General features: G+C 33.1%; 1 protein-coding gene across 1 annotated transcript in view; it reads right to left on the bottom strand.

Annotated features, from left to right (window-relative positions):
* side-II (sidestep II transmembrane protein) overlaps window positions 1-12,369 on the bottom strand; it is a 196,492-nt gene that overhangs the window by 136,052 nt on the left and 48,071 nt on the right. The window contains exon 3 of the mRNA XM_077438740.1: window positions 8,831-9,039. Coding sequence (XP_077294866.1) covers window positions 8,831-9,039 — 209 coding nt within the window. The remainder of the gene's footprint in view (window positions 1-8,830; window positions 9,040-12,369) is intronic.

Below are 12,369 nucleotides of genomic sequence, written 5' to 3'. Positions count from 1 at the left end.
AATAAATAAAAAATATTTGGGTGTTCGAATAGTTCAATGTATTTTGCAAAACTATAGAGCGAAAAGTTGGCAAACAATGAAAGAACAAGGCATACATGAGCATGAAAAGTGCACACATTGATTGAGATTGGATTACAATAGCTTTTGTCCCGTGGATGTAAATGTCTGTTCATTGTATGTATTTCAATTATGAGAAATTGACATGTGAAGTTTATTTTCATTCAGGTCTGAGTACAATACAGCATATTTGAAATTATTTTATTCGGTACTTGTTCGTATATGAAAATTTTTTGGTCAAAGAGTTCTTGTACAAAATCTATATCAATACACGCAATCAAAAATTGATAGTTCAATTGATGCGTATTTAAAAGACCAGACATTTTATTTTGCTCGATTTTACGATAAGTTTTTTACTGAATCTAAAACCTTTTCGGCATTATGAGCATTTACATTATTCAATTCGAAACATTTGTGCTTTAGCAGATATTTAATATACAACAAAAGCGCTTCGAGGAATATTAGTGCTTTGTGTTGTTCTCGCAGACAAAATGAATATAAAATCGAGTTTTTACCTATGCTCTGTTTTGTACCGTCACATCGATGAAAAGCAAGCGCAAAATTGCAAAAAATATAAATACCTTTTCAAATGGTAAAATTTCTCACTTTAAAATTCAACAATACAACTATGCAAATACACGTCCTTTTGATGACTTTCAGCAATCCTGTACTTTACTTAGTTTTCTAATTATTGTTAACCTTCAAACTCGTCCTTTGAAAGTTAAATTAGAAAATAGTACACGTCAAATGAATGCTTACTGAACCCCATATTTTCAAACACTAAAACTCATTACTACAAATTGTATACAACATACTGATGTATTAACTTTTGAAAATAGCATTACGTATTTATTATAAATTAATTCAATAGCAATTACATACTTGTACGCATTATATAAAATTTCAAATGGTTGTTTATAAATATTAACGGCTTAGAGTTTAGATCGTCGACTACAAAGGGTCTTTTAATAACATACTCAAACTGTTAAAATATTTAATCAAAATTATAATTGGATTGTTTTCTTCTGTTTTGTTATAGCACACATTCACAAGATACATTATAAATACTGAATCATATATTTGAAATAAATAAGACTGAAACTTCAAATGAATAATACTCACTGAGCTAGTAACACTTATCATACATACATACATATATCTAAGACATATTTTGAACAAGAAAATGCTTTTAAAATATGGAAATATTCTCGCAATGAAAAAAAATCACTTTCTTGATCAAATTGCTACTGATTTTTACCGAATGGACAATTGGCCGACGTACGCTTGGCCGAACGGACATTAAGCCAACGGACGTTTGGCCGGTTGAAAAGATTAATTGCTTTTATTTGCATATTTTTAATCAGCAGTGGATGGCGAATGGCTATGAATTTTGAAGATAATAATAAAAATAGGGATATTACCAAGCGGTATTTACTAGTCTGCGGTAAGAAAAAGATTGAGTACCACTGGACACATAAAAAATAGTGAACTTTTTTTTTTAATTTAGAAATAACTTAAGTTCAAAAAGACGTTCCGTATCATAAATAATTCGTGAAAAATCTTATAAAAATTTTTACAACGCTGCCAACTCATTAAGTGCCTTAAACATCGTTTTTATCGTCTACTATTTATACTAAATACAAATATTAAATATATGTATCTTAAAAAATTAAGAACTTCGTTCGGCCAAGTGTTCAATCGGTCAATAGTACGTCAACCACTGAATTTTGCAGACTTTCTATAGGACTCTATAGTTTTAAAATAACAAGAAACTTTGATGTGAGTCACTTGATTATAGTTTTTAACTTAATTATACGAAGAATAAATGATCATAATACATATTTTTACTCAATTAATTACAAAACTATTACAACTAAGTACACTAAGGTATATTATTCTATTAATATTATTGTTAGTAATTATGTGCGTGATAGACATCATCATTTGATTCTGCAAGTTGTACTTCTGCTCCTATTCCAAGAGCTATCCGATTTTTCATTGAAATCGTTGCTGCTGAGCCTTAATGTGATATTTTCCACCTCAATGAGCGTAGGTTATCAGAGATTATTTTAACCTATTTGTATGGTAGCCTGCGCTCATCATTATTTTCATAATTGAATGTGATATATGAGTGAAATTTTAGATCTTCTCTCTTACATTTAGGTCTCGCAGGGATATTTTGTATTTGCGGCTGTATATTGGTGCTGGCTATAAGTGCAATACATTCCCTATTTTGTATTTTATTATTTAATATTTTTATTTTATCTGCTATTATTATAATATTATTACTTTTTTACTAGCCTTTTTTCAGCCTGCTTTCGATTTTTTCATCTGACAATATCGGGGCTGTTATCCAAACTCTTCCGATCGTTTTCAAACTTTGCTATTTTGCTCGGTTTGGTCATCAATATATGTGGAAATTAAATCCGCCATTACGATGGTGAAAAATAATCGCAATAGACATGTTTTAAAATACTAAATTTTCTATTAGTATTTATCCACCCTTTTCCGTTCGTTTTTTCCCTTTTCACCCCCCTCTCGCTATGTCAGCTTTTAATTATTGTTTAAACGCCTATAGCTTTTTTCTTTCTCACTCTATATTTTATATTATGATTATGTATAAATGTATTTTGCTCGTGTAAATATGTATACATTTTTATTTTTCTCATGTCTTTATATTTTTTCGACCATTGTGGCGCATTAGGGACTCCTGTAATGCCATAATGGTCCAAACTTAAACTTAAAATAAAATAAAATTACATATATGATACTTTCCACTAGTGAAATTTCATATTCACTAGTTTAGTTATTCAATATGCTTCATACATACATACATTTTTCATATATGAAAATTTTTGCAGTATTTACATACGTACATATGTATGTACGTTAAAAATCGAAAAAAAAACATCAAGCGTAATTTTACACGACCTACTACTGTTTACACGGGGAAAATAAGCGAAAGCAGATGAACACCGGAAAAAATAATGTATTCAGATGAACACCGGTTTATTTGTAATGTCGGATTTACGCGAAGGGGCGAAGAGAGGGAAGGACTCCCTCCCTCGCGGTAGGAGGAGAGAGAGAAGAAGGCGAATAAAAGAAGAGCAAAGGGAATAATTAATCTGGCAAACAAAACTGAACAAGTGCTTGTTTAGCCTGTGCGTAGTACAGGAGGTACCTCGAGCCTCTCACGAGCCGCACTTTTTCAACCTCCCACTCTCCTCTGCTCGTCCCAGAAGTGGATGAGAAGAAAAGCGTGTTTATTTTACAAGATATCCCGCGTTCAATTCATCCGAGACTTTCGTTTTTCTATTGTGGGATTATGACGGAGAGGTGTTTATTCGGGTGAGAGGGGGCGAGGCTGGAGGGGTGTTATGGACCCGATTGAGGGGGAGGACGAACGCTCAAGTGACACAAGCACAAGCACAGGCACAGGCACGCTGTTTGCTCTTCTTCTCACTGAGAGTGTGCCCGAGATGATGCCGTATCAATAAATATTGATCATCGGGCTGGAAGTGCGGCTTATTTGCGCCAAGCCGGCTGGAAACACTAACAGGCCCTGATCGTGCCCCCTTTCTGCCCTTCCCATCCCTGTACCTATCTTCACCTGGGATGATCCGACCGTCTTTCGGCCGATCGCGGAGCAAATCGATCGGATCAAATTTTTAAAGCGCAGCTTCTAAATTCTAAAGGTGACACGTGTCAACACGACGCCTCTGATTTTCTATACCAGTGTTTTACAAAACCCTTTAGAGATACGGATTTCAGTGGAATTATCCCCAATTTCGACAAAACATATTTAATGACATTCGATTCCAGCTAAAAGCTAAAGATAAATACTACAAAAAAATTATCCAATATTCAAAAGGGTATCTCGACAAACGTCCCCGGACAAAACGGTGAACGACTCAACGTCCTCGACAAAACGATATCGTGACATAATGTCTACGAACTAAATGATAACGAGACATGATCTTCTGTATTATGTACATATGTACAATTTGTAAAAAAAATTTGTCCCCGGACAAAACGGTGAACGACTCAACGTCCCCGACAAAACGATACCGTGACATAATGTCTATGAACTAAATGATAACGAAACATAATCTTCTGTATTCTGTATGTATGTAAAATTTGTAAAAAATTATGCACAAGTCTAAAATCCATATATGTCATAATGGATTAATTCTTTAATTAATTAATTAATTGTTGATTACGTGTTCTTCAGCTTCTCAAAATACAGTGATTTATATAAAAAAAAATGCTTCATTGTTCAAAAAGGCGCATTGTGTTCTTCCTATCAAGCCTTCCTGGTATATATATGTATATCTATGTAAAAATAAAAAATAAACAAATAATGTCTAAGGTCTTTCAAATAGCACGTGTATTTAAGAGTCTAATAATAAAATTTAAAGGTGATTTACTCGTCTTCTTATTTACGTATCAATAACGTTGATTACATATTTCAAAATCTTTATGATCATTATGGTACTTTTAAGAACTTATTATATTAAACAAAAAAACAATTCTTGAATGATTAATCTAAAGTTCATTGAACAAACTCTAAGATTATGAAAAACATTTAAAATTGACACTATAAAAAGTAATTATAACGACTTTTAACACTTTTAATTTATTGTATTCAAAAGAAGATAGAAAATCACGCCCACTAAAGAAAGTGAAAAAATCATTGTTTTCTTATTATACGAAGAATTCGAAAGTTTATTATTTACAATTAAATTTCGATTAGACTGACTTATCTAAAATTTATTTATTAATATGTCAAAGAACGTGTATAGATCTTCGTCTTCACACGTTTAATTGAATTATTATATGTTTTTTCGTTAAAAAAGCGTTTTTGAATGCATTATCATTTTGTCCGTTGACATTATGTCGCGTTATCGTTTTACCCGTTAACATTATGTGGCGCTAGAATTCGAGGACGTTGTGTCGTTTGTCGTTTCTCCCGGGGACGATTTGTCGTGGAACCAAAATCCACGGCATAGTTCATTAGTTTTTTAAGCAATTTTTACTAATAGAAGTCGTGGGTTCGAAAAATTCATTCGATATTCTCGATTATAACGAAAACATCCATCATGATCTGGTTGGCTTTTAAATTCAGATTGACCGTTCTCTATTAGAGCTTGTCAATTTATCTACATAACTTACATAATTGTCGTGATGGTTCAATCCTCGGCATCCTCTAATATGTTTCGCAAATTCTCTCTAAATCATGAGAATATAAAAAATAGTCAATTTTTGAAACAAGGAACATTTTTTTTGTTCTTAGATATAATATTGGTCCTTCAAATTTTTCGCGTACCACACTTTAGGAAACATTGTTCTGTATGAACAAATAAAAAGATAAAAAAACAAAATTGCATGCGTCACTGTTATTCTTCATTACATCTATTGCTGCAAAGTAAAAGTAAAAAATTAAACCCAAGTTAGGTAGCGTGAAACGAACAACGAGCTGAAGACCAAACTTAAGCTTGAATCAACTGAGTTCACTCGGACTGGGACTTTGCTTAATTGTTTGCCATTTAGTATGAACTCTAATTGCATGAATTTCACACAAGTTGAACCGTTTTCCGTTGCTGTGAATACTTCATATTCAAATATTATCATTTACTTCAGTCATCAACGAAAATCTATTTACCAAATGGCTAGAAAGGATTAAGCACAAAATGCAATTAATTAGAAATACCAACACGTTTGCATATAAAACATTAAAAGCTTTTGATTTTGAACAAATTATTTGGTTTATAATTACTTACATACTTTCCAAATAACGCGCTTACAAATACTTGAATATTATTACTGAAATAAATGATAAGTATTATTTGAAGTTGAATCGTCTATTATTTATTTATTTATTTATTTATTTATTTATTTATTTATTTTAAACAGACCATTGTGGCATAACAGGAATTCCTAAAGCGCCACAATGGTCAAAAAATATAACACAAAAAAGAAAAAAAAAACAAAATAACAATTAAACATAAACATAAATACATCCATACATACATAAAAAATAGCATTTATAATAACAGATAAAGTAAAAATATCAAATAAAATATAGCATAAGGAATGCCTTGCACCTACAGCCAGTTTCAATAAATATGTAAGAAACAACTACAAATACAAAACATCCCTGTAAGGCCCAAATGGAAGAGAGTTAATCAAAATTTCACTCATAAATCACAATCAATCATGAAAACAATGATGAGCGCAGACTACCAGATAAATGGGTTAGAGTAATTTAACGACAATTTACGCTCACTAAGGTGGAAAATATCACATTCAGTCTCGGCAGCAACGATTTCATTAAGAAGTCGGATAGCTCTTGGAATAGGAGCCATTCGAAAAAGGACTGTGCGGGCAGGAGGTACAGCCAGCAAATGATGATGTCTACCACGCACATAGTGAATAGGGACATAAAGCCCCAACTGCTCCAGCAACAACGGGCATGACGTATTACCACGTAAGAGCAGGAGAACGAAACGAATTAATGAGAAGTTTCTCCGAAGTTCAAGGGAATTATACCCAAGCATGCCCAAAAGGAAAGGAAATTATTATGAAAGCTATAGAAATTTGCATATTCCTTGAGATAATTGTTTACTTTGAAAGCACTTCAAAACATTCAATACTATTATTAAACATTCAATAGAGTATTAACCGTTTTGAACTAAATGTGTGGTAGAACAAAACGTTCGAATTAAATTACGGGATCTGAAGTAAATTAACCTGTTATGTTTAATCATATATGTATGTTATAGAATTTCTCACGAAAATAAAAATATGAGATTAATAATATTAGAATCTGTATTGCTCTATTCAACGATATATACGAGTGCTATTATTGTTATGCGACATATCATATCAATGCATACAGATTTTAAAATCGACACTTTTTCAAAACGCGGCTACCGCTAATATACATACATACATATATATATATGTACATCATCACGATTAATCATAGTTCTACGTCAAAAATTGACATAGAACTACGTAGAATTGTATTTTTTTTATTAACACATAATCATACTTCATAAATAAATATACATACATAATATCAGTGGCGTGCGGTAAAAGTCTCTCTCCCCCCCGTCGTACATACTCACTTAATTTGCGCGAGCAGAATACAACAGGAACAAGAGGAACAGGCTTTTCCTCCCGTATCCCGCGCGCGCACATTAATCAAGGCTGTATGAGAAAAAGAGAGATAATTTCACCGCATTCCACTGATATATATTATATATACATAGCACCGTTTACCATGCACCCTTTTTATTTTTTTTGATCTTTCGACTTACGATCTTTCGATTTTCGATCTTTGCCTTCCGATATTTGCTTTTTCGACCTATTCACTTTCGGTCCCATGAGGTAGACCCGTATATATGTATGTACATATGTTAAAATACCATATATATTCCTCAGAGGCTACCCGAAATAGCATCATGGGAAAATATAAAATCAGTTCCATCGGATATGCCGCTTTTCTCAAGTATTAAAAAAACATTTATTTTTTTTATAAATACAGAGTAACGCACTGGATAAATTATTGTTTACTGATAGAGAAGGTAATTGTAATCGAACAATCATTTAATTATATTCCCTACTGTATAATTATTTAGAACTCAGAACTATCATCACCTGCTAGAATTTTGAATACAAATTTTAAGACAAATATACGGTAGATAGCCAATTTGTAGGGAAAAGTTTCGATAAGACAATATATAAAAAAACTAATTAAGAAGTCACCAATTCTCTCCGTAAACTTTGATCATGACTATGGCAAAGTGCTCAAAGAGGAGGGCGAAAAGGAAAAAAAGCAGTGTGGACGATCGACGGCACCGTCAACGAAGATGCAGTATTTTCAAACGTGTCTATTACGATTATTTTTCACCATGGTAATGGCGGACGTCATTTCCACTTACATATATTGATGACCAAAGCGAGCAAAATGGCAAAGTTTGTAAACGATCGGATCAGCCAGCAGCATAGCTCAGCAAGCAGCATAGCTCGGTCGTTAAACTTCTGCTTAGCGTCAAGAAGGTGCCGGGTTCAATCCCTGAATGAAAATGAATTTTTCAGAGTATGCGGTTGGTCAGACCTGGATTTGTGACTCCAGGTTGATCGTTTCCTAACAGAGTTTGCCAATTTTCTCTGATTTCATTGTTGAAACGGTTCCCGGGAAAAAAAATTGGCTAAAAATCCTTCCTACCTACTATGTCACCACTATTTGAAGTTTGATTGATGTACAATAAAATTTATGTACAATTCATAGATGTCTCGTTAATTTGCGAGTTTTTCAGTGTCTCGCAATTCAACGACTTGTAATAAAAATACTGCATTTGTATTTGTAATTGTAATTTGTAATTGGCCAGAAAGGCGCATTGGGATTTACCTGTAAGACCTTCCTGGTATATACATATGTAAAATAAATAAACTAAATAAATAAGAACTCAAACTTCGTCAGACGACAAAATCGATTCTGAACTAAGAAGAGGTTAGTAAAAATAAAAATAAAAAACAAATCAAAACCAGGGCTCGAAGCCGGGACCTCTCAGTTGCTAACTGCTGAGCTGTACTACTAGCAAATGAGGCGCCTTCCTTATCATCCCCAATTTACTTCCGTGCGCTTATTTTCAGCGTGGCATGCTTCTTGACGTCACTGTCAAAGCTACACATATTTAGACTACCGTCCGGAAAGAAGTTGTAAATTAAATCTACGGGAAAATCATTTATGAATGCAAAGTCTCACCGATGACAGTGAAGTTGTACCGAAAGCTGACCGTCTGCGAGTTCCTGTAGTCGACCCTGCACCGGTACACCCCCTCGTCGTGTCGCTTGACATCCTTGAGCTGGAGGGCTGCAGGGGGTGGAGATGGCCGGAAGTGAGCTCGCGGTCCAAACACACCAGGGGCCGACCAGTGACGACCCTCAGCAGCACCAACACCCCTCGCGTCGAAACTGCAAAGCACACACACATACACATAACTCAATTATTAATCGCACGCGGAAAATCCAACACGCGAGACCGACTTTATTACATTTCCCAAGATTTACTCTGAGAGGAGTTTTCCTATGGTAAAGAGCCGTAAATCTTATGAGTGAGCGTAATAAAGTCCGCCGCTCGAGACGCACATCAAAGCCGTAAAACAGCATTTGCTCGAACGTAACGACGACGACGACGGATGTTGCACACGAACGTTTCGATTTTCATCATAGCATACCCCCCCCCACCCCACCCACCGTCTACCCCTCCTCCTTCCTACTTTTTCGCATGTGAGGGGGTGACGATTGAAAAACATAAAAATAAAAACGAGGAAAATGTCGTCGTCGTCGCACATATTTATAATACATATACATACATTCACGAGTCGATAAATGTGGTGTGGGGGTGGAAAATTCACTGTCCAAATAATGAAAAGCGAGCGCTTAACGGCACGGACTGTCAAGTGGTGAAAAATCGACATCTTTATTGGCTAGAAGGGAAAATCAAATATTTATGGAAATGTATGCAAAAATATTTATGGTATTCACCAATAGCCTCGCGCGTGCAAAATTCTGTGTTTTTTTTTCGTTGATCGCCGAAAACGTTTATAAATATGATTATACACACGTATACATATACATGTACCTACATATATTCGAATACTTTTCGTATAACAATCGATATTGTTTAAGTGATTTGTCGCATTTGTAATGGCAGTGAAAATTTCAATAAATTGCCATAATAAAATAACAACATATACATATGTTCAAAATAATTACAAATATTTGTCCAGTCTGCTTCAAATACCCTTATCAGAAATATTTTTGATATTTGTTAAGAGTGCATTAATTACTGCTAGAATCTAATAAGCTTGAGCTAACATACATATACACTTTTTAATTTTTCGATAAATTATGCATACTTTTAATAATTGTTTACCTGAAACAATCTTATAATTATTTAATTTAAAATCTATGAATAATATTTTATTCGTTTAGTAAACAGATTTCGTAGTCTGACCCTAGTAATTAAAAATATGTTTTGATTTACTGAAAAGATATCATTTTAGTAATTCATAATAAACTTTAATAAGAACACAATATTTCATGTGATATAATATTAAAAAGAAGTTGAAAATCTATTGTGTTTTCTCTTGTTTATTTTATTTTCGTTTATTTTGATTTGTTAATATTTTCTTGTCGGTTTTCTTTGGTTTTGGTTTTTATTTATTCATTGTATATATTTTTTTATTATCTTATTTAATATTCGTACTTCTGTACGAATAAAAATATGACTATCAAACCACTTTGGGTCCATCGGCTTTGCCGCCTTTTCCAAGTATTCTTAAATAAATAAATAAACATGCTTCTCTTTACATGATTCTTGATCACATTGTATATATTTTCACTATGTAAACAAAATAAGTCACTCAAATTCTAGAATAGAATAGAATAAGGCTTGAAAGAAACATAATAATACAAAAATTAAGACAAGAACAAAGCTTACACACTGAAACTTTAAACTGTTTTAACCACATTTAAACTGTTTAAATGCGATAAATGCATACTTAATGCGAAAAATTCCAACATAAGAACACATTTTTCTATTGGCACAAAGTTGCATGCGCCATCTCTTCCGCAGCAAAAGCTCTCCCATTATTTACGTAACCCACCGTTGCATAATGCTCTTTTAATATCGGAATATTAAAGTTCTCTTTACATTTTTATAGCTCATAATGGCGATTTGATTAATGGGTAGGTCGCATACACGAACATATTCGCCAGGAGAGAAATAAAACGAGATTCACGTGCTAGCTGCACGACATTATACAGCTCGTCGTATGAATTTTGATGCACTTTCCTCAATGTGAAGAATGAAATTTTATTCGACAAAAAATAAATAAAACAAAGCAACCACTCGGAGAGAATTAAAGTGCTGGAAATTTTGTAGTGCAAAGTTAGTTTGGATTTTTTTTTCTTTATAGGAAAATGTTAGAGGCGAGATGCATAATGTATCATTAGAAACTTTAAACGGTCCTGAGACGCCCGGACAAAACCGAGCTAAAGCATGACTGGAATGCTATATACAATTCTACATCCGAATATATGGACCGAATGGAGAGAAACCGAATGGCATAACTATCAAAGGTGGTTGAGGTACCAGTGCAATCTTTCCCAAACTTACTACATGCTTGTATGTACTACTTTAAAAATATGTGTAGATTTTACTGGCCTACCCCCAATTTTGACAAAAATAACTTGGGTATAAAGGTGAGACTATTTTAAAGTCAATATGTGCATACATACATATATTTTACATACGTAGATATATACCAGGAAGAATTGACCCCAATGCGCCTTCCTGGACAATTAATTACAAAAAATGCAGCACTTTCATTATGACATAAATCACAGTATTTCCAGAAGCTGAAGAACACGAAATAACAATTAATTAATTAATTAATTACAGAATTTATCCATTGAGACATTTATGGATTTAGATTTTGTACATTATTTTTACAAATTATACACACAATAAATACAGAAGATTTGTGACAACAGGAAAGGTGATTTTTTGCCAATTTTGAGGAACCGTTTAAACAATGATCAGATAAAATTGGCAAACTCTGATAAGAAACGATCGATTTGAAGTCACAAATACCCCCAAATCTAACCAGCAGTATGGTGGATCGAATCCACTGATCACTTGGTCGTAAACATACACACTACTATAATGCTGGCTAAGATATATATGTACATATATGTATGTACATATATTATGTAAATACTTCGAATAGGTTTCATACAGGCGAATGCGTTGTAGACTATGCAAGTGTATAACAACGCTCGAATAAATTTATTCTGCATGTATTTTAAACGTAATGGAAAATTATGAGTATATAAAATACATGTGTTTATATAGTGCAAAGACTAATTATTTTTTAAAATTAAATTGGGCATTATTTTACTTGGATTACTTTTATTAAATTCCAAAAGGTGTCATTGAAATTTATATTTTTTCACTTAGATATATTATACATGTACTTGTAGTTTAAATCTTCCTTTTATAAAGCTCTTGTAGTATACTCCATAGGCCATACTTTTCCTGATTTTTAAAGACTACACTGAGCAACAAAATATTACGAGTTACCGGAGCGAAGACTTATCAATCTTTATTAATATTGACCTACAAAAATTGAATATGACAATGTTTTTTATTGGTTTACTTTCGTTTTTTCAAAAATGAGCGTTTAAAAAATGCGCAATTTTACAGTTTTTTGACTTTTGCAGTTTTTAACTTGAAAT

The sequence above is a fragment of the Arctopsyche grandis genome, chromosome 9, assembly GCF_051622035.1.
Source record: "Arctopsyche grandis isolate Sample6627 chromosome 9, ASM5162203v2, whole genome shotgun sequence".
Lineage (NCBI taxonomy): Eukaryota > Metazoa > Arthropoda > Insecta > Trichoptera > Hydropsychidae > Arctopsyche > Arctopsyche grandis.
The sequence above is the reverse complement of the archived record's forward strand: the minus strand, read 5'-3'. Positions and strand labels throughout refer to the sequence as shown.